This window comes from Hemitrygon akajei, chromosome 9 (genome assembly GCF_048418815.1).
Source record: "Hemitrygon akajei chromosome 9, sHemAka1.3, whole genome shotgun sequence".
In the NCBI taxonomy this organism is placed as follows: domain Eukaryota; kingdom Metazoa; phylum Chordata; class Chondrichthyes; order Myliobatiformes; family Dasyatidae; genus Hemitrygon; species Hemitrygon akajei.
The window spans coordinates 75,040,840-75,064,815 of NC_133132.1; the positions used below are offsets into that span (position 1 = coordinate 75,040,840).

Consider the following 23,976-nt stretch of genomic DNA (forward strand, 5'->3'; position numbering starts at 1 on the left):
CAGCAAATAACATTCTTATATTTTAGGCCAAAAATATTTGAGCATGTTCTCAAAGGTAATTTGAGAGAAACTGAATACACTATAATAATATGGTTTATTGTTGAAAGGCTGAGTCATGCATTGTTTTTCAGGCAAAGAAAGCTGTTTTCAGCGTATAGTGTCCAAATTTGGCACTAAAGTTACTTATGTTGTCATTGGAGATGCCCGAGATGAAGAGCATGCTGCTACTCAGGTAAATTCACCCTGAACTCTTCCTCGTTTTTTTCCAGGCAAAGAAAGTTGCTTTGAACGAATTATGCAAAGGTTTGGCAGAAAAGTAGTATATGTTGTTATTGGGGATGGTGTAGAAGAAGAACAGGCAGCAAAAAAGGTAACAAGTCTGCTAAATATTGTTGGTGCATCATTTAGATTTATTACTCTGGGCTTTGCTTTGTTTGAGTTCATGTGATGTTGGAAAAAGACTTTTCCAAGTGTGCCTTAATGTATTAGCTTGTAGAGCATGATGAAGATAGTGCTTTGAACAAGTTGCTTTGTGAACTAGAATTAATGGTATTAACATTATTAAAAAATGGATTTGGTTTCCTTTTTAAGGTGGTGGTTAACTCTTTTCTTTCTCGCATGTTTTTTTAAAGAAATGTTATGTCTGTCTTTAAGGAATTAAGTGAATCAAAACAGATTTCTGCATGCTTTTATTACTGATTGTGATGTGCCTTTCTTCAAAAATTAAATCATTGAAATTTTGAATGTAATTGTAAAATGCTGAATTTAAACATAGCAAGGGTAATCTTTTACATTGAAATAATTAACGGTACCGGAATTTCTTAATACATTAAAAAGCAACAATAGTTGTATCTTGTATTGGACAAACCATGGAACCAATAGTAGAAGAGATTTTTCTAAGAAGAAAGAATGAAACATCTAATTTGCATGCAATTAAGGATTGAAGATTAATAGTTGGAAACTTACCTGGTTCCAGTTGCCAGTCAATTCACTGCTTATGTATTATAGATATGATCAAATGAGTAACAAGCGAGCTATAGGTGAAAAATATGAATTGCTTGATGAACCATGGGATTTTGCTTATTTTTAAATTAGGAAGCATTACAATGAAGGTAAATACAATTTTCAAGCAACAAGAGTATTAAACTGTGTCCGTTTACTTTTTTGTTGATTTTCAGTTCCTGACAATGAAACATTGAGGAGGATTTGATTGTTGTTACCTGCTGTACAGCTGGTAAATTAGCACAGGAGCCCAAAATCAGCAATGAATTTCAGATGCCTAGTAGAGATCTGATAAAGGTCCTTCCTAGAACCAGGTTATACCATGTTTCACGTGTTCTTCAAGCTGACATCAGTCGGAAACCAGACTATACAGAAGCAATCCCATTGGCATAACTTGCTTGGGAATAGGCAAAGCAGAAATAAGGAGTTATTCCATTCAAGGAATCTTCTAAACTCATCAGCACCAGGCATGCTTTGAGGATTTTTTTGAAGTGCTCCTCCAAATCCTATATACTTCCAGCCACTTTTCCCATTTCCACAGCATTCTTCTGCACACTAACCACAAAACCTAAGATGCCAACAAAGCACATGGTGTACAATTGCTTGAAATGAGTAAGTTGACTGGAAAGATAGAGTCATAGAGTTCTACAACATTAAAATAGGCCCTTCAGCTGAACTGGTCCATGCTGACCAAAATACTCCTTCCAAGCTAGTCACATTTGGCCCATAACCTTCTAAACCTTTCTTATCCACGGACCTGTCCAATTGTCATTTAAAAGTCATTATTAGACCATAAGACCTATAGATATAGGAACAGAATTAGGCCATTTGGCCCATCAAGTCTGCCTCACCATTTCAACATGGCTGATCCAATTTTCCCCTCAGCCCCAATCTCCTGCCTTCTCCCCCTATCCCTTCATGCATTGACCAACCAAGAATCTATCAACCTTTGCCTTAAATACACATAAAGAGTTGGCCTCCTCTGCTCCTGTGGCAAAGAATTCCACAGATTCACCACCCTCTGGCTAAAGAAATTCCTCTTCATCTCCATACTAAAAGGACGACACTTTATTCTAAAGCTGTGTCCTCTGGTATTAGACTCTCCCACTGTAGGAAACCTCCTCTCCTCATTTACTCTATCAAGGCCTTTCACCATTCGATAGGTTTCAATTCTTCTAACTCTAGTTAATACAGGCACAGAGCCATCAGACGCTCTTCATAAGACAAGTCATTCAATCTTGGATTCATTTCCATGAACTTCCTTTGAACTCTCTCCAGTTTCAGCACATTCTTTCCAAGATAAGAAGTTCAAACCTGCTCACAATACTCCAAGTGAGGCCTCACCAGTGCTTTATAAACTTTCAATATTACATCTTTGCTTTTAAATTTTAGTCCTCTTGAAATGAATGCTAACATCGCATTTGCCTTCCTCACCACAGACTCAACCTGCAAATTAGTGTTTAGGGAATCCTGAACAAGGACACCCAAATCCCCTTGCACCTTAGTTTTTTTTGTATTTTCTCTCCATTTAGAAAATATTCACCCTTTTCATTTCTTCTACCAAAGTGTATGACCATACACTTCCTGACACTGTATTCCATCTGCCATGTCTTTGCCCATTCTCCTAATCTGTCCAAGCCATTCCTTAGCTTATCTACTTCCGCAAAACTACCTGTCCTTCAACCTGTCTTCATGTTATCTGCAAACTTTGCAACAAAGCCATCAATTCCATCATCAAAATCATTGATACATAACGTAAAAAGAATCGGTCCCGTCACACACCCCTGTAGAACACAACCAGTCACTGACAGCCGGCCAGAAAAGGCTCCATTTATTCCCAGTCTTTGCCTCCTGTCAGATAGCCTCTGCTTTATCCATGCTAGAGTGTTTCCTGTAATACCATGGGCTCATAGCTTGTTAAGCAGCCTCATCTGTGACAACTTGTCAAAGGCCTTCTGAAAATCCAAGTATACAACATCAACCAATTCTCCTTTTTCTTTCCTGCTTGTTAGTTCTTCAAAGAATTCCAACAGATTTGTCAGGCAAGATTTTCCTTTGAGGAAACCATGGCCTATTTTATTATGTGCCTCCAAGTACCCTGAGACCTCACTTAATATCAACTCCAATATCTTCCCAACCACTGAAGTCAGACTAACTGGACTATAATTTCCTTTCTTCTGCCTCTCTCCTTTCTTGAAGAGTGGAGTGACATTTTCAATCTTCTAGTCTTCCAGAATCACTCCAGAATCTAGTGATTCTTAAAAGTTTGTACCTTCCTCTGGTAACTCAATCCATATAGACAACATTCTTTGTTCAAAAGTCTCTCACTTTAAACCCGTGCATTCTAGTTCCAGATTCCTCAGCCTGAGGGGGAATAACTGAGTATATTCCACTTATGATCATCTCATGATCACCTTTCAGTTTCCAACTCTCTAAGGAATAAAGTCCCCGATTGCCAAACTCTCATGAAGTCCTGACAACATTTTTTTCTGAACTCTTTCTCATTTAAAAACATCATTCCTATAGCAGACAATAAAAACTGAATACAATACTCCAAGTGTTGATGTGCTTTTATCTTGGACAACTGCTCCAAGTCTTTACACTCAGTGCAATACCCACAAAATGCTGGAGGAACTCAGCAGGTCAGCCAACATCTACAGAAATGAAAAAACATTTGTCATTTTGAGCCAAGACCCTTCTTCAGGACTTGAACAGAAAGGGAAGATGTCAGAAAAAAATACAATACAGACAGAAAATAAATAGAGTACATAGCTTCTCCATCCCAGCTCCTAATTATTACACTATAATAATTACATATTGCAAAAATAGGAGGCATGAAATCTTCAAGGATAAACATCTTAACATTCATGCAAATGTCCTCTTTGTTCTTCCTCCTTCAAGCCAAGTCAGGTAACAGTCATCTAGTCCAGAGGTTAACAGCACTTAGCCCAGTACAGTGATTCTCTGTCAAGTCAATAAGTCCAGGCAAAATAAGTGAAGCTCCTAGAGCTGTAGCTCCTCAAACCTCTGCCTCCTGTAAAAGACAGGTCTTAGTTACAGGTCTGTCCAGACAGCTGGTCTTGGTCTTGATGCGCACCTGCTGCACAAATCCTCTTCTGTCTGGAAAGACTTGAATGACTCTTCCCATGATCCATGACCTGTGAAGCTCTGTCTTGTCAACTAAAAGCACAATGTCTTCTGGAGGAAATTGCACCATACACCAGTCTATTTCTGATGTTCCTGTAACTATGGCAAGTATTCATTGCCCGTCTTTTCCAAAACGAGTTTGGCATATATTAAACCAGTTTCCATCTACGACGAGTATAAATGTCTTCCTTTTGGAACTCCCCTGGTGGTAAGGATAGTGAGGTCTTCAGAAACAAGATGGTTGGATGTTAGTGCTTTCTAGTAATTGATAATAGCCTCTGTTTCACAAAGGAGTGTGTGTAAACCCTCTTCATCAAGATTCTACACCTTCATGGTGGAATTGAGAGCCTTTTGCATAGTCCTGATTAATCTCTCCTATGTGAGCCAGCTGGGGAGTTAAAATCCACTTAATTCCTTTCTGAAGAAGGACATTACTGATCTGTGAATGGTTCCACTTCTTAATGGCTTCTCTTAATTCACACTCAGCTCCAACAAAGTTTGTTGCATTATCAGACCACAGGTCATGACCCTGTCTTTGTCTTGCTATAATTGCCAAAGTGCATTTTCAAAGGAATATGTGTCTAAAGAAGATGCCACTTCAACGTGAACAGCTCATATAGGTAGACAGTTAAATACCTCTTCACCACAAAAGGTCCAAAGTAGCCCACTCCTACACATGTAAATGGAGGTTCATCTGGAAAGACCCTGTTCAGAGGTAGATCTGCCATGTGCTGGCATCCTGGAGCTGTGTGCAACCATCAACAAATAACAAACTTAGGTAGGATACTTACAGCTATACTAGCACCGAGAATCCAATATCCTTGGTGCAGCCTGGACAACATGTGGTTATGGCCACCATGTCCCACCTCTTAATGTACATGCTTGGAAGGATTTCTGAGATCTGGAGAGACCCCATCCAGAGTAGAACAGGATATTTAGACTCTTTAGGCATAGCTGCCCTTAAGCTGTCCACCAACTCTCAAGACACAGTCTTCGAGTACTGGATTGAGTGTGAAAATATGGCTGTTCCTGTTCACACTTTCTCCCCTTTACAAACTTGAGATTCATCTGGAAATCTCTGTCTTTGGCAAAACCCAATGATCTCCATTTCAGCCTTTCTGAGCTCCTCTGCTGAGAGACAACCTCGGCCGATCAGACCTTTTCAATCTTTCTCTCCAAAGAATATCCTTCTTGCTGTTCATCCGAGTCAGAATGAGCAAGAGTGATGCTCAATTGCGTTTTCCTGTGGGGTTCAGTTTGGCTCTGCAGAACACTGCTGTACTTCCTTGATCTAGAGAAACATAAGTAACCACTGCCTTGTTCCCCTTCTTAGACTTCACTTGCATTGGAGTTATGGGAAGCTTACAATCATGATCGCCACTACTAACCTTCGTGTCTGATTCTTTCATGGCCTGTTTGGATTCTGCATCCTTTTCATTAGAGTGAATATGAAGTATACAGGGATGCATAAAACTGCATACATTCCATGAAAGATGCTCCCTCCAATCCCTGTTGATGTGTTCTTTACATAGGCAACCAAAGCAGACTCCATTCTCCTCTAGGAAGTCAATTTTCTCACTATAAGCCCTTTTCTCCAGCTAAGGGCATGTCTAATGTGTATTCACCCTCACAGAACAAACAAACCCTGTTGGCTGATGAGACCATTCCCCTTCCATTATTCCAGGTTTAGTTTTAGCTTTACTTCTCACAGTGGCCACAATGGTGGCAAAGCCTTAGAAAAAAGTTGTGGCTTAGTTTTGTTCACATCTTTGCTTATTGCCAGCGATGCAGCATCTTGTATATTCCCAGACACCAGGGTCTGTAATAATCTTTACTTGTCACTCAATAAAATAACGATGTCAACAAAAATAGTCTTAGTGCTTTTCTTGCAGTTTACAGACCACCGTTCTCCATTTATCCCTAAGCTTATAGGATAGTTTCTTTAGTACAATCAACTTATTGGCAGGCACGTCCAGCTCACACACGTACTGCATTTCTTCCATGGCATTACAGCAGCCTCAAAGAAAAAGGACCATAGTCTTGAAGACCTTTTTCCTCTTCAGATTTGATAGGTACCCAGGAAAGAGCATTTTGCATATAGGCAGAGGCAATTTTTTGTTCATTATCAAAATGTTCCTATAGTAAAGCCTTAGCCTTGACATATCTTTTCTTAGGGTCAGCATGCTGGCAACTTCTGACAAGTTCTCTAGGGTGACCCCTAGTGTAGTGTTCGAGGAAATAGAGGCAGTCTCTATGGCTGGCAGTCTTGCTTTCAACACTGTTTTCAAAAGCCTTCATGAATGCAAATGTATTGTTGTGCCAATAAGGTTTTGCATCATCATAATATCAATAATACTGTTTAACCCCTATTGTCTGAAACAAGAGTATTTCTATGCTATATGTGAATGTCTGCATTAGTACACGTCCCCATGAGCACTTTGAGCTGTTGGATATGACACAAGTTCAGAGTATCTCATTAGTACAGACTGAGAGTAAATACCCTGAGCTACCTCTTGAGGGTTCTGTTCATGTTTCACAGATGCTTGAGGAATGAATAAATCAGCATTGCCATTGGGTGTAGATGTTTTTCTTTGTTGTATAGGAACTTACACCAAAGGACTGTCATGCTGGAGTACTTTGAGCACTTGCCACACTTGAAGCACTGAGCATGTTAACTTCAGCCATATATACAGCAATTTCTTCCTCCAGCTTAAACTGTTCCCTCCTTTTCCATAGCTGTTCCAAGAGAAATAGCTCTTGCTATTCCAGCACGTGCTTGTTCTCAATAATCATTGGCATGCCATTAATGCAGATGAATCAGCCTCTGTTATAATGCGTGCAGAGGAGGTAGTTGATACAGACCGTTTTCTTCCTGCAGCTTCATGTTGTGGGTCATCTGTTATACGTGTAGCCAAAACATGTCTTGGAATTTGAGAAATGTCATCTGTTGGAAGATGTGTCATATATTAACTTATTCCGGCAACATGACCTTCAATGTAACATGTTTGGGTGAACTTTTGGTTCACATCCTCTTCGAGTGCATTGCTATAGATACCAATGCTTGAGAAACATTCATTCTGCTTTTCATGTTCCTCCTTGAAACAAAGAAATCAGTATTTGATGTTGCTCAGCAACACCTTCACCGAGATTAGTCAAATTCTCAAGATGAGATTGCACTTGTAAGGCATTTTCCTGAGTTTTCAGAAGATCCTCATTTGATGATATTAAACCTTTGATTTTGTTCACCATTGTATTATATTCCTTTTGAAGACTTACATTTCTGTTCCACAAAGCATCGGCAGTAAGTTTAATTGCTCTTTTGCCAGCCCCGATGTTAGGGTTGCTGGTGTCAGTTCCATGCTTCGATTCACTCAGGTTGCATGCTCCTTATTGTGCAACTTGCAGTTAACTCTTTGTTGGCTCACAGCACATTCGCAAAATGCACTGGTGATATTCCATTCAATAAATGTCAACAACAAACAAACTGTCCATGCATCTATTGCCCTTAAACCAAACCAAACAAACAGCATTCAATTCAAATGTCAGCAACCAGGACAATATTTCAGTTCACCAATAAACAAAGCGACAAACCCTCAGGCAAACACGACACCAATCCGCAATGAAAAGGCAATGCCAACCATTGAAAACCGTGTTAGAACCACAAATGCACAGCTTAACTCAACAGAAGATCGCAGATAATCCTGCCGCGAGCTGCTCCTGTTGCTGACTAACCAGCTTCTCAGTTGCAATTCCAGTTTCACCAACAGGTCCAAGGCAATTCTTTGCCGTGAACTGGTGTTCGTTTGGTATAATTATTTTTGTTGACAAAATGTAATGGCTACTTGTAAAACAGCCAATAGCACTGAGAGCCTGAGTAAGAGAATTGATACTGTACGATGGGCTTCCCAATAACTGAGTTCCAAGTCGAAAAGAAGCACATTCTATCCCTGATTATGAAATCAGCAAAGACAAACGATCAAAAAAAGCAATAGGGAAATTAGTGATATTAATGGTTTGCAGAATTAGCAATATAAGCAAAACAAGTGATAACAGAATTAGCAATCAACAAAAAAAATCCATCCCCTGCTCAGTCTATCTCTAACTAAGCTAATGGCACAAAAGGTGAATACATGACTGTACTCATTCTACCACACACAAACCCAGACGTCAAATTACCGCAACGCGCAACACAAAATACAATACAGGCAGACAGCAAATAGATACATAATTCCTACAGACTGCTGTACCGACAATAGCTAACAAAAAGCAGGCACAGTTGAGACCCATGTGGGTGCCCATGGCTAACCCTTCAAGCCTGGAGAAAATGGGAGGAACCAAAGGAAAAATTGTTGAGGGTGTGAACCAGTTCTGCCAATCAGAGGAGGTTAGTGGTGGAGGGGAACTGGTAGGTTCTTTTATTGAGAAAGAAGTGGAGAGCTTTCATGCCTTCCTGATGGGGGAATAGAAATGTATAGGGTCAGTACATCCATGGTGAAGATGAGGTGGTTAGGGCCAGGGAATTGAAAGTTAGAGGAGGCATCAAGAGCCTGAGAAGTGTCGTGGATGTAGATGGAAAGGGACTGAACCAAGGGGGATAGAATGGAAGTGTGGAATGAGGAGATGAGTTCAGTGGGGCAGGAGCAGGCAGAGACAATGGGCCTACCCAGACAATAAGGTTTGTGGATCATCAGTGTCCTGACTGATGAAGGACAGTGTGCCAAAATTCTTCTTCATCACCCTGTCTACCTGTGACTCCACTTTCGGTGGGACCAAAAGTACTCCTGAAGTCCAAGGTGCCTCTGTTCTACAACACTCCCCAAGGCCCTAACATTCACTGTAGAAGCCCTTCCTTGAATTAACTTTCCAAAATGCAGTACCACACACTTACCTGAATTAAAGTCTATTGGCTATTCCATGGCCACTTACTGAGCTGTTCAACCTTCCATTATAGAACAATATAGCACCTATTTAGTATTGTGGATATTTCTTCATTATAGTCCAATACGAGGGGTGATTGATAAGTTTGTGGCCTAAGGTAGAAGGAGTCAATTTTAGAAAACCTAGCACATTTATTTTTCAACATAGTCCCCTCCTGCATTTACACACGTAGTCCAGTGGTCATGGAGCATACGGATCTTGGACCTCCAGAAAGTGTCCACAGCATGGGTGATTGATAGGTTTGTGGCCTAAGGCGCGTGGTCTAGTGGGCAAGGCATCAGACTAGTAACCGGAAGGTCACTGGTTCGAGCCTCAGCTGAGGCAGCGTGTTGTGTCCTTGAGCAAGGCACTTAACAACACATTGCTCTGCGACGTCACCGGTGCCAAGCTGCATGGGTCCTAGTGCCCTTCCCTTGGACAACGTCGGTGGCGTGGAGAGGGGAAGGCCTGCAGCTTGGGCAACTGCCGGTCTCCCATACAACCCTGCCCAGGCCTGCGCCCTGGAAATTCCAGGCGCAGATCCATGGTCTCTCGAGACTGACGGATGCCACCACCAAGGTAAAAGGAGATGAGTTATACAGCTCTCGTTACATGCACATGCAGGTCAACTCTCTGAGTGATTATGCAGAATGTTTGGAGTTAATAACTCATCTCCTTCTACCTTAGGCCACGAACTTATCAATCACCCTGATGAGTTATTAACTTCAAACTTTCTGCATAATCACTCAAAGAGTTGAACTGCACATGCATATAACAAGAGCAGTATAACTCATCTCCTTCTACCTTAGGCCATGAACTTATCAATCACCCCTCATGTAGCACCTATTTTATACTGTGCGTGAGGTTGGGGGCCAAGTATGGACTCAGCATTTGACCTCAAAATTGTAGCATTGATGTAGATTTTACTTAGGTCTGAAAGCAAACCCAGGTGAACATCTGTCTTTTTAGATGTCTACTATTTTATCTGTGTGTTTTAATTTATAGAAAAAACATGTTTTAGATGATGGAACCCTGGCAGAAGTTGTATTCCTTTGTTTCATTTAAGAAGAGCTGTATTTTCTGGAGTCTACAGATAAATCAAAAAATATGTCCCACCAATTATTCCCTGGACCTTTTGAAAGAAATATGAACTAAAAAGAGAATGGAACTTTGATTTATAAATTGCACTCCTGCTGCCAATCTTTTAAACAGTGTGGGTGAAGAAAAATGGAAAATGTAAGGAGAGAAACAGAACTGTAGTATGATCAGATTATACAGTTCTTGGAGTTAATGTCAAAGAATTCCAAAATTGTGAAGTCTATATGGTGTTGGATATGCTAGGCAGCAGCAGGAAATAAAACATATTTGCGTCATACTAATTCATTATTTCACTGCTAAATAATCATCTCCTTGTCGGTGGAAGTACATCAACAAGGACAAGAGTATTTTGATAGCATTACAGATGCGGCTGATAACAGTTTGATTCAAGATTGTTTAATGTCATTTCCTGAACCTATACATTTGCTGCTGGAAATCGGGAATAAGGAACAAAACACAATAATAATGGTGTAGGAGCTTATCTTTCTGTGATTCAAAAGTATAAGCAGTTGGAAAAAGTTTGAATTCTACAGGTAAAGCTGATTGTTATACTATGTTGGTGCTGGAATGCGTGGCAACACTTGTGAGCTGCCCCAGCACATCCTGTGCAAATGACACATTTCACTGGAATGTTTCAATATACATGTGAAAAATAAATTTGAATTTTGAATCTTGTTATTATACAACAATAGATCCACTCTAAGATTGACTGGTTCATCAAAAATACTACAAGAGTAGAAATTTTAAAATTTTGGAATCTTTAAGCTCTCTTAGAATGTGAGCAAGCACAATGTAAAACGATAGTTATTGCCCGTGCTGCAGGAATTACTTTACTAGTAGGAATCTTTCTAAATTAATGTAACGAACATTAAAAGTCAAATCTATTGTAATGATTAGGAGTCAGAATATGTAGATCTGCCAGTTTGCCTCCTCATCAACGTAGCACCTTTTGCAGTCATTTTTTTTCTGATACCATCCCACTAATTATTGGATTTTGTGAAAATTAATTCACAATTGATCTTGAAGTAAGTCTTATCATGGGTGCAATTAATGTGTTCAAAAAGCAAGCCTCACAGAAGGAATTTAAACTAAAGTATAATGCAGTGTATCAATGTCAATTTGCTGTCCAAAATACAGCAAATGATGTAAATGCACTGCAGAATATCTTTAGAGTTTAAAATCAGCCATAGCACCAGAATCAGAATCAGGTTTAATATCACTGGCATATGTCGTGAAGTTTGTTGTTTTGTGGCTACAGTACATTGCAATGCATGATTATAAAAACTATAGATTACAATAAGTAGTATATATAAAAAAACATTAAATAAGTAGTGCAAAAACAGAAAAAAAACTAAAGTAGTGATCATTGGTTCATTGTCCATTCAGAAGTTTGATGGCAGAGGGGAAGAAACTGTTACTGAAATGTTGAGTGTGCATCTTCAGCCTCCTATACCTCCCCCTTGATGGTAGCGATGACCAATGAGAAGAGGCATGTCCTGGGAGATGAGGGTCCTTGATGGATGCCACCTTCTTGAGGCATCACCTTTTGTAGGTGTCCTGGATGCAAGGGGAGCTACCACCTGTGATGGAGCTGGTGGAGTTTACAACTTCCTGCAACTTTTACCGATCCTGTGTCGGGGCCCCTCCATACCAGACAGTGATACAACCAGTTAGAAAACCAGTTAGAATGCTCTCCATGGTACATCTGTAGAAATGTGTGTGTCTTTAGAGACATACCAATGCTATAGAGAAAGCAAGGGACATTACTTAATATCAAAGCTAAAAACTGTAACTGTTTTTCCACTCATTAGTCATCACCATTACTCCTTAGGGGACCAATATGCAGAAACTCCTGACTTCACATAGCTGTTGGCTTATGTCTGCTTTCTGAAATGGGAGCAAAGTACAGTTTAAGGCTATTGTTTTAAACTACTTCATCCAGTTTGCATTGTTTTTTTTCCATGTAGATTTGCATTATTTCCATTTAAGAAAACTCCATCCCACATCTGTAGGAATGAAATCAGAAATTACAATATACAGTACATATTGTGGTTTCCTACAGAAGGTGAAACAAAATTAATGATCCAAAAGAGACTAAATAATTGTTCCCTGCATTAAGCCTATTGATAGTCTGAAGTCCCCTCTCATTGAACTGTCTGAGCTCTGACAGACACAAGATTATGAATCAGCCAACTGGGAGTGTAATGCTAAGGGATCTGAGTACTCCTGTAGCATTAATGTTGAAATGCAACAGCCTCTAGGATCAAAACTTTACTGATCTGCAAAAAAAAATCTTCTGTTCTTTCCTGAACTTTCCTGAATGATTACCAGTGAATAATTGTTCAGGAGAGAAACTTCTGTTGGAAGTTAATTAAGCAGTAACATGGAATCATTTTGAGAATCTGATCAAAAATGAGTATCCTTGGAGGAAGCCAAAGGGAGAGAAAAATAATCAAACGTGGAATTATTTGTGTCCTTAATTTCAGATTCAGATTCAGATTCAGTTTATTGTCATTTAGAAACCACAAATGCAATGCAGTTAAAAAATGAGACAACGTTCCCCCAGAATGCTATCACAAAAGCATATGACAAAACAGACTACACCAGAAAATCCACATAACGTTTGGCAATCCCCAATCTAGAGTCCGGAGAGGCTGCTGCATATTAATATTGTGCTACCGTCTAGCGCATTACCCGGAAAGGAGCTCCAAATCCACCAGACAAAAACAAGTCCAAAAACTAAAGCTACAAGACCTGCACAAAACCACATAATTACAACATATAGTTACAACAGTGCAAACAATAGCATAATTGATAAAAACAGACTATGGGCACAGTAAAAATAGTCCAAGATGTGTGCCCACATTTGATACCCTTCAATAACTTTGTGTCCACAACAGTCTGCATAAGACAAGAACTTTTAAGACAATTGTTAGCAGCATTTTTAGCACTTCTTTTGTGATAGCATCAGAAAAATCAGACAATGTGTCATAATAAACCATTAGTGTCTGTGTCCTGAAAAAGCCATTATAGAGCTAACAGACCTACTGAAGCAGAAGGCATCATAATATGTAACTTTGGGAGGAACGTCATCAGGTACAAGGAAACAAAATACATTTTAAAATAAATAATAATGTGAAGTTATAGTTCAATTAAGCTTTGGAGGTCAATCTTGTGACGGTGTGTCCCAGTTAGACTCTGGACTCACTGCAGTCTGGGATATTCTGGCTTAAAGTTTCAGTGTACTGTCAGGAGTTGGACTGTAGGGACCATCTCGCTGCCCACATTCTCTCATCTGAACTCAGCTCCGTTCAGTTTTCATTTCCACTCCTACGTCCACATCATCCCAAACTCTGATTGACAAAAATAAGCTACTACAGCTAAGAGGAAATTAATAAGCCTTTGCATCTTCTGTAGCATTTGCCATGAACATCCCCCATAAAATCAGTCAGGATTCAGAAACATTTGCTGCAAATTTAAATAAGAGCTATAAAAGATATAGCAGACTTTACAGTAAGCTCAACTAAATACTTTAACATTGTTTACAATGGACTCAATGTTTCTATTACGAATTTAGATGCTGGTTAGAGTATCATATATTTGTGGCAAGTGCAGATATTAATTTTCTGAGGATGAAACTTTTAATAGAAAAAGAATAAATGCTTATTTTACACAAAGCAATTGCTACATTGGCCTAAATATTGGATAGTAACCAAAATGTGATTTAAGTATGGATAGTGGCAGGAGTACATGTGTTAGCCTCATTGGCTCACTATTCAGCAAGCTGAAGGAGCTAATCAGATTGAAAGAGGACAGGATAGACAGATAGATAATTTATTGATCACAAAGGAAATAACAGTGTCACAGTAGCATTACAAGTGCACAGATCTACAAATCTTAGAAGTAAGAAACAGTAAAGAATAAGTTACCTCAAACAGAATAACAGGAGGGGGTCATTACTTCCCCAGTTATAGGTTGACTCGTTATAGAGCCTAATGACTGAGGATAAGAATGGCCTCGTATAACGTTCTTTGGAGCAGCACAGTTGTCTTAGTCTGTTACTAATATTACCCCTGTTCAGCCAATGTGTCATACAGAGGGTGAGAAACATTGTCCAGAATTGACATGATTTTCCATAGGGTCCATTGTTCTACCACAGCCTCCAGTGTGTCCATTTTGACTCCTATAACAGAGCCAGGCTTTCTAATCAGTTTATTGAGCCCCAACACACAACCAAATAGAGGATTGTATTGGTAATAACAGACTGGTAGAATATCTGACGTGTTGGCGCGTGGCCTAGTGGATAAGGCATCAGGTCTAGTGACGGTCATCAGGCCTGAAGGTCACTGGTTGGAGCCTCAGCTGAGGCAGTGCATTGTGTCCTTGAGCAAGGCACTTAACAACACATTTCTCTGCAACGACACCAGTGCCAAGCTGCTTGGGTCCTAGTGCCCTTCCCTTGGACAACATCGGTGGCGTGGAGAGGGGAAGGCTTGCAGCTTGGGCAGCTGCTGGTCTCCCATACAACCCTGCCCAGGCCTGCGCCCTGGAAACCTCCCAAGGCGCAAATCCATGGTCTCACGAGACTAATGGATGCCTAAAGAACATGTGAAGGAGAGGCCTGCATACTCCAAAGGACCTCAGTTGCTGGAGGAAGTAAGATGGCCCTGTTAGGCAAAAGCTAGGCATTTAGAAAGTGAGGCCGGTCGGCTGGAGATGTGGTTCAGTGCGGCACTTACATCCAGAAGCATTGATCTGCAGTGTTGTGCTGGAGATGGGAACAGAGCCAGAAATCCTAAAACTGATGATTCTAGATATTCAAAATAAAAACAAAAAAATGAAGGCAGCTTCTGTGGAGGAAGAAACAAAGTTGATGTATCATGTGGATAACCTTTCATCAGAACTATTTTTCCTTACCTTTTGGCAGCAACCTTTCAAGTTCTGCTGTTCTACCAAATCTGAGGGTGTGGGCAATGAGAACAGAAGACTCTTCAGGATACAATATATAGGGGATTAGCTATTGTTGTTAAATTTATAATCCTAAATTGTTATTTACTTATTTTTGGGATTTTGGCAGTACTGCTAAATCCAGCAGGTTTTGTCTATATTTAAATGCCCTTGAGGAGATTGTTCCACCTTCTGAAATCACTGCATTCCTTCTGATGAAAGTACTCCCACTGTGCTGTTGGTGAGTGTGTTCTAGGATTTTAACTCAACAATGATGAAGGAATGAGAATATATTTCCAAATTAGGGTAGTGTGTGGCAAAGGGAAACGTACTGGTGGTGGTATTCCCTAAAACCGTAAGATATAGGAGCAGAATTAGGTCTTTTGGCCCATTGTGTCTGCTCTGCCATTTCATCATGGCTGATCCAATTTTCCTCTTAGTGCCAATCTCCTGCCTTCTTCCATATCCCTTCATGCCTTGACCAATCAAGAACTTATCAACCTCTGCCTTAAATATACATAATGACCTGGCCTCCACAGCTGCCTGTGGCAAAGAATTCTACAGATTCACCACTCTCTGGCTAAAGAAATTCTTCCTCATCTCCATTCTAAAAGAACACCCCTCTATTCTGAGGCTGTGTCCTCTGGTCTTGGACTCTTCCACCATAGGAAACATCTTCTCCACTTCCACTTTATCAAGGCCTTTCACCATTCAGTAGGTTTCAATGAGGGCACCCATCATTCTTCTGAATTCTAGTGAATACGGGCTCAGAGCCATTAAACACTCTTCATATGACAAGTCATTCAATCCTGGAATCATTTTCATGAACCTCCTTTGAACCCTCTCCAGTTTCAGCACATGGACCTGAACCTTTTTTCCATACTGATACAGGAAGATACAGAGTTAGAAGGCACTCTAAGAGTAAGAGTATCCTAAGGAGGATAGCAAAAGCTTTTTTAGGTATGTGAAGAGAAAGAAGATAGTTAAGAACAATGTTGGGCCCTTGAAGAATGAATTGGGTGAAATTGTTATGGGAAACAGAGAAATGGCAGAAGAATTTAATAAGTACTTTAGATCTGTCTTCACTAGGGAAGACACAAGCAATCTCCCAAATGTATGGATGGGCCAAGGACATAGGGTAACAGAGGAAATGAAACAGATTGACATTAGGAAGGAAACAGTGATGAGTATACTGATGGGACTGAAGGCTGACAAATCCCCAGGTCCAGATGGTCTGCATCCTAGGGTACTAAAGGAGGTGGCCCTGGAAATTGCGGATGCATTGGTAATCATTTTCCAATGTTCCTTAGATTCACGATCAGTTCCTGAGGATTGGAGAATGGCTAATGTTATCCCACTTTTTAAGAAAGGAGGGAGGGAGAAAACAGAGAACTATCATCCTGTCAGCCTAACATCAGTAGTGGGGAAGATGCTAGAGTCCATTATTAAAGATGAAATAGTGGCATATCTAGATAGCAGTGATATGATTGGGCCGAGCCAGCATGGATTTACCAAGGGTAAATCATGCTTGACTAATCTATTGGAGTTTTTCGAGGATGTAACCAGGAAGTTAGACAACGGAGATCCAGTGGATGTAGTGTACCTCGATTTTCAGAAGGCATTTGATAAGGTCCCACATAGGAGATTGGTGGGTAAAATCAGAGCTCATGGCATTGGGGGGAAGATATTGACATGGATAGAAAACTGGTTGGCAGATAGAAAGCAAAGGGTAGCGGTGAATGGGTGTTTCTCGGAATGGCAGGTGGTGACTAGTGGGGTGCCACAGGGCTCGGTATTGGGACCACAGCTGTTTACGATTTACATCGACGATTTAGATGAAGGCATTGAGAATAACATTAGCAAGTTTGCTGATGATACTAAGCTGGGTGGCAGTGTGACATGTGATGAGGATGTTAGGAGAATTCAGGGTGACTTGGATAGGCTGAGTGAGTGGGCAGATACTTGGCAGATGACATTTAATGTGAATAAGTGTGAGGTTATCCACTTTGGGAGTAAGAACAGGAAGGCAGATTATTATCTGAACGGTGTAGAGTTAGGTAAAGGAGAAATACAAAGAGATCTAGGAGTCCTTGTTCATCAGTCACTGAAGATGAATGAGCAAGTGCAGCAGGCAGTGAAGAAGGCTAATGGAATGTTGGCCTTTATTACAAAGGGAATTGAGTACAAGAGCAAGGAAATCCTTTTGCATTTTTACAGGGCCCTGGTGAGACCACACCTGGAGTATTGTGTAAAGTTTTGGTCTCCAGGGTTAAGGAAGGACATCCTGGCTGTAGAGGAAGTGCAGCGTAGATTCATGAGGTTAATTCCTGGGATGTCCGGACTGTCTTACGCAGAGAGGTTAGAGAGACTGGGCTTGTACACGCTGGAATTAAGGAGATTGAGAGGGGATCTGATTGCAACATATAAGATTATTAAGGGATTGGACAAGATAGAGGCAGGAAATATGTTCCAGATGCTGGGAGAGTCCAGTACCAGAGGGCATGGTTTGAGAATAAGGGGTAGGTCATTTAGGACAGAGTTAAGGAAAAACTTCTTCTCCCAGAGAGTTGTGGGGGTCTGGAATGCACTGCCTCGGAAGGCAGTGGAGGCCAATTCTCTGGATGCTTTCAAGAAGGAGCTAGATAGGTATCTTATGGATAGGGGAATCAAGGGATATGGGGACAAGGCAGGAACCGGGTACTGATAGTAGATGATCAGCCATGATCTCAGAATGGTGGTGCAGGCTCGAAGGGCCGAATGGTCTACTTCTGCACCTATTGTCTATTGTCTAGAAATGTTCTACATTTGTTGATGGCACGTACTGCAGCCACTAAGTATTGTCAGTGGAGAAAATAGATTTTTTTCGGGTGAATCAAGCGGGCTGCTTTGTCCCAGATTATATTGAACACCTTGACAATCGGTCGATCTGCACTCATCCAGGCAAAGGGAAAGTGTTCCATCACAGTTCTGTGACTTGCAAATGGGGAAAGACTTTGGCATGTTAGGGAGTGATTATTGGATGATTATTCAAAGATAACTTCACATCACATTCTGACAGCTAGATATTTTGAACTTGGGCATTTTTTACTTGGAATAAGGCATATGAAATAGGAAGAGGAGTAGAACATTCATCACCTCAAATCTGCTCTGTCATTCAACAAAATCGTGTTTGATATGATTCTGACCTCAACTCCACTCTCCTGCCTTTTTCCTATTTCCCAGGAATCCCATTGTGGTGCAGCAATCTATATGGCTAAGGCTAGAATATATTCATTGAATCTGCCGTTGTAGACTTGGGATAGAAAATTCCACTGATTTACAGGCATCTGATAGAAATTGCTCATCTCCAACCCCCTTTTTGATGAAACCATGTCCTGGTTCTAGAATCACCCATATTCTAGTATGTTTCTTCTTTAGCATATGTTCTCTGGTTATGAAGGATGATAAACACAAAACTTACTCAGGGCCGCACAGTGGTATAGCTGGTAAAGTCACAGCCTAGCATGCCGGAGACCTGTATTTAATCCTGACTGTGATGCTGTGCATATGGAGTTTGCCCATTCCCTGCAACCATGTGGGTTTCCAACAGCTGCTCCAATTTCCTCCCATATCCCAAAGTTAGGCTGATTGTTATAGGGTTTTTGAGAAGTACAGCACAGAAACAGGCCCTTTGGGCCATCTATTCCATGCCAAAACCATTTCAACTGCCTACTCCCATCGATCTGCACCGAGACCATTGCCATCCATGTACCTATCCAAATTTCTCTTAAACGTTGAAATCAAGTTCACATACACCGCTTGTGAGGGCAGCTCATTCCACACTCTTATGACCCTCTGAGTGAAGAAATTCCCCCTCATGTTCCCCTTAAACTTTTCAGCTTTCACCCTTAACCCATGACCTATATGTTAATTGGACACTCCAGATTGCCCCTAGTGTGTGGGTAAGTGGTAGAATCTGGAAAGAGTTGATGAAAATGTGAGGAGAATTTAAAAATGGGATTAATGTAGGATTAGTGAAAATGGGTGTTTAATATTAGGTATGGACTTAGTGGGCTGAAGGGCTTGTTCCCGTGCTGTATCTCTCTCTGATTTTGTGAACCTTGAATTTCCCTGGGATATTCTCTTTTAGGACTATAAGATACAGGAGCAGAAGTAGGCCATTCAACCCATCAATCTTTTCATCAAATATTTCCCAAACCAAATGATATTTCTCCCCATTGGACTTGCAGATACCTTATGAAATCACAAATCAGTGTTTATTTCTGCCTTTATCAACATAAGTTAGAGCTCAGAGGAGGAATCTGCAACCTTCATTTCTCAGTACAACACTCTGCTATTTTGTCACTTCCATCTCTATTGGAAGTTGTATTTTGTTGGCTCTAGGGCATTCTAACTGGGCAGCTAACTCACTGCAGACTGCTTAGGTGTCTTTCAAAGTTCACAGACCAGGTTATCTAAAACCAAGATTTCTTTCCAAAAAATATACTTCATTCATAAAGTTGTAAATGTATATAACACAGCCATTTATGTCACAGATTTTAATTCAAGCCAGTCATTATATTTACATTACATTAACAAAGCATGAAAATTCACTGGATATGGTCCTTCCAGCATTTATCTGCTAAGCTGTTCATCCATTGTGGGTTTTGGTACTGACACCACCAAAGGAGAGACCTGATAGAAGCTTGTAGAATTGTAAGAGGCAAAGACGGGATAAACAACCAGAATCTTTTTCCCAGGGTAGACATGTGGATACTGGAGTGCCCAGCTTGACGGTGAGAAGGGAAAGTTTAAAGGGAGTATGTAGGGCAGGTTCTTTATACAGACAATGGACGGTGCCTAGACCGCGCTGCTAGGGATGGAAATGGAAGTGGGTACTGGCCACACTCAGACATAGGAACAGAATTAGACCATCTGGCCCATCGAGTCAGCTCTGCCATTCAATCATGGCTGATCCTTTTTTTTTCTCCTCCTCAACCCCAGCTCTCGGCCTTCTCCCCGTAACCTTTGATTCAGTAGGGTAGCCTCCAACCTGATGGTATGAACATCAATTTCTCCTTCCAGTAAACAGATTTTCCACCCCTCTCCCCTTCCCCTATTCCTTACTCTGACCTTTAACCTCTTCTCACCTGCCTATTACTTCCTCCTGGATTCCCTCCTCCTTCCCTCTCTCCTATGGTCCACTCTCCTCTCCTACCAGATTCCTTCTTCTCCGGCTCTTGACCTTTCCCGCCCATCTGGCTTCCCCTATCACCTTCCAGCGAGCTTCCTTCCCCTCCCCCACCTTTTTATTCTGGCATCTTCTCAGTGCTGTCACAGGGTCTCAGCCTGAAACGTCAGCTGTCTACTCGTTTCCATTGGTGCTGTCTGCCCTGCTGAGTTGCCCTCTGTGTGTTACTGTGTACAAGTGGCTTTTACGAGGCTTTCAGGTAGGCTGATGAATATGCAGAGAATGCAGGGATACAAATCGTGTGCAGGCAGAAGGGATTGGTTTAACTTGGCATCGTGGGCCGAAGGGCCTGTTTCTGTGCTATACTGTTCCACATTCTGTGATTTGCAGCATCTGCCACAGCTCAGGTGGAACCATCAGTTTGTGGGTCATCGACAATGACCCGCGTGCAGACAGCAACCCTGCTCCATTCAAATCTGCTCCCAGGCAGCATCTTTCTGAACAGTGTGAGCATCGATCTGTTCCTGATGTCAGAGGGTAGATCTCTTGCCCTAAGAGCTGAGTGTAACTGACCTCTGACGGTACCTTCAAAGCAGCTGTCACTAGCTCTAGGTGAGATTGTGAGGCGATTCTCCCAGCAAGTCCTGCAGTATGTCAGTCATTGATCCTGGCCCCACACTAAGATGCACAGACACCCTCCGCCCCCTACTCTACTGAACTACTGTACCAGATCCCCAATCAGTGGTCCAGACTGCAGAAGACTAGTGCCCAGTGCATCTCCCTGTAACACGTTTCTCTACACTCATCTGTTGATCCAAAGGCACACCGAGGTCTTATCATCCTCTCCCCCTTCCTCTCTTTCTCCAGTGTCCCTTCTTGTTCCCTGTGCTTCTCTTGTTCCATGTCTTCTTTCATTAGTAGGCCGGGGCAGGAAAAACCTTTTGGTGATGTGGGTAATGAAGTAATCAAATAGAGGGGGATGTGGTCATCACAATGAAATACTGACAGCAGACGTTTCTAGGAGGTTGCCAAATGTACTTGCAGTTGAGGTGGTTTAGGGCTCTGAATCCCCACCGCCCAAATGGTGCAGGTTGTCTTCACTACTGGTGAAGAACAAGAACTTGCAAATACTATCGATCTGTGGAGCTGTCCTCATTCACCCAGTCCCACTGTTTCTACCAAAATGGTTGTGATGAAAGGCAGTCATTATGATGGTTTTGGTGGTCTGAGGTGAGTGCGGGTAGTGGGAAGGGGCAGAATGTCTGTGGTGAGGAGAGAAGACAGTGATGGTATACAGTAAGGTGAGAGATGTGAAGGGTAACAGCTTGTGTGATTGATTTGTGTATATGAGCAGGCACCACCTTGAAAGAACAGTTACTACTCTATTGGTTGAGAGCTCACTTTGACATTTTTGGTCAGGTCATGAAATTGCTGCTGCTGCATGTGACCTACTGCATAGCGGACCTCCAGATATCATGCCCAACTCTCGGGGTGCAAGGCATCTCTCTTCCTTGATATCCACCTCATATATCAGAACTTTGGTGTGTTATATGAAGTCTTGAGCTTTTAGCCTTCTCTACCCTGCCCTTCATGATAGTCACAATGTTGTTCCACTTCCTGCAATAAGGCAGATGTCCTTCTATGATGACTCCACAGCCAAGTGTCAACCGCAACTGTACTGAATTTAGCATGATCCTATTAGGAACCATGCAGGTCCTGTTCTAGCACACGTTACTGGGTGTACACTGTCGTAACAACATTTTAATCCTCCTTTTGGCCAATTACATTATTTGTTGGAAGAGCACTAGTGAACTCGCTTCTCTGGTCCTCAAGAGCCTTTGTCTCATCTGTAAGGCACGTGTTAGGAATCAAATGGTTTGTTTTTTCACTTTTGTAGGTGATTCTTTTCCCAATAACACTCCTACACAACAGCAATTAATACTAACAACCCATTTAATTGGCAAAACCCTAAATATTGAGTCTGTACAATCCACAAAATGCACAATAGCACCTCATCAAGGCTTCTTCAGAAACACATCCCAAATCTAAATCCTTGTCATTTTGAAAGACAATTTAATCAGGCATATAGGAATACCATCCTCTACAGGATCCCCTTCAACTCACACAAATCCTGATTTGAAAAATACATCCCCCATCCTTCATCTTCATTAGGTCAAGATCCTGTAAGTCTCTATCAGCAAGTAGGAACTTATTCAGCAGCAGGTCCAGCAAAGGTTCAGGAAAGTGCCTCACTATGACTTTGAAAAGACCAGCAGGTTTTACAGACTGTGCCCATTGTACAACTTCATCACAATCAGTGTTACCCTGAAGGCATAGAGAGATTCCACATTCACAGTGAAAACGGTTGATATCTGCACTCCTCCAGGAAATTCATATTTAAAATTGAATAAGAAACTATGCTTTTGCAGATTATACAAATATCCTCTGATCTTCCCCAAGCAATCTATTTAAAATATCCTCTCAAGAGGAAAATAATGTAGCAATATTGTATCCATCCATGAATAGATCACAAAATGTGGTATTCCTGCAAAGAGTAACCACAGCTAAGGATTCTAAAGCTCACTATGTGAAAGAGGTGGCACATTTACTGTGCCAGCAACCTGGGTTCAATACTTGCCACTGCCTGTAAGGAGTTTTACCTTCTCCTCATGACCATGGGATGTCCTCTGGGTGCACCGATTTCCTCCCACATTCCAAAGACGTATGGGTCAGTAGGCTAACTGGTCACGTGTGTAATTGGGCAGTGCAGACTCGTGCTATATTTCTAAAATAAAAAAGATCAGAGGATTCCTAATGCAGTCTAACCAGAGTCTTGTGCAAAGGCAAGATAATGACTTACACAACCAAACATATTGTTTGCTTTGGTTGTCAATCCTACAGTTTTGGTGAATATGTAAGGAGCTATTAAGATCCCTTTTCCTCTCAACTGATATAAATTAGCTACCATTCAGAGTCTGTTTGCACTTGGTAAATTAAATAACATGGCTGAAGGCCAGAGTTTGAAATGCACTCAGTAAATTGATTAACAAGGCTGAAGGCCAGAGACCGGACGGACATCCCTTGGTAGCTTGAAACCCACATGTAGTATCCCCTCCTGCCACACAGTCCTGATGTTCTCCTAACTTTCAGCAGGTATCAGAGAGAATAGCTATAACCTTTTCTGTTGTGGGATCTGTGGTAACACAGTGAATAAGAAATAACAAAATTAGATTGTGAGTGTCAGGCTCCCAACATGTTTTTGGAGCCTGAAATAATCCAACAGCAGCCGGTACCCGTTAGAACTGTAGCATGTGTGATTACCTTTGATTCTGGCCCTTGCCTACTTTATTTCCATAGCTCCTTTTGCAATCCCAGAACATCCCAAATCACTTAAAATGATTTTTTTTAATGGTAATGTTGTTGAGAGAAAATTGTGAGCCTGAATAAGAGAATTGGCATGAGAGGAGGGCATTCCACCCACTGCTCTCTGAAAAAGCCCTCCAATTAGCCCTGCATCACTGTCCTTCACAATATCCCTGGGATTTCCTCCTTTTGAGTACTGTACTCATTCAATTCCATTTTGAAAATCACCATTCTACTTGCATCATACCTTCAAGCATATAAAAACGACTTGACACCTTAAAAAATTCCTGATCACACCCCTGTTGTTTTGACATTGCCTTATATTTCAGTCC

At 41.2% G+C, this 23,976-nt stretch overlaps 1 protein-coding gene across 15 annotated transcripts in view; it reads left to right on the plus strand.

Moving 5' to 3' along the window:
- eya4 (EYA transcriptional coactivator and phosphatase 4) overlaps positions 1–23,976 on the plus strand; it is a 421,501-nt gene that overhangs the window by 393,709 nt on the left and 3,816 nt on the right. For 11 of the 15 annotated variants that reach the window (XM_073056352.1, XM_073056354.1, XM_073056355.1 and 8 more), the window contains one exon: positions 270–370. In XM_073056352.1, coding sequence (XP_072912453.1) covers positions 270–370 — 101 coding nt within the window. Of the gene's footprint in view, positions 1–131; positions 233–269; positions 371–23,976 lie in introns of all 15 variants that reach the window. The other 4 variants (XM_073056353.1, XM_073056365.1, XM_073056366.1 and 1 more) reach the window with 1 other exon arrangement.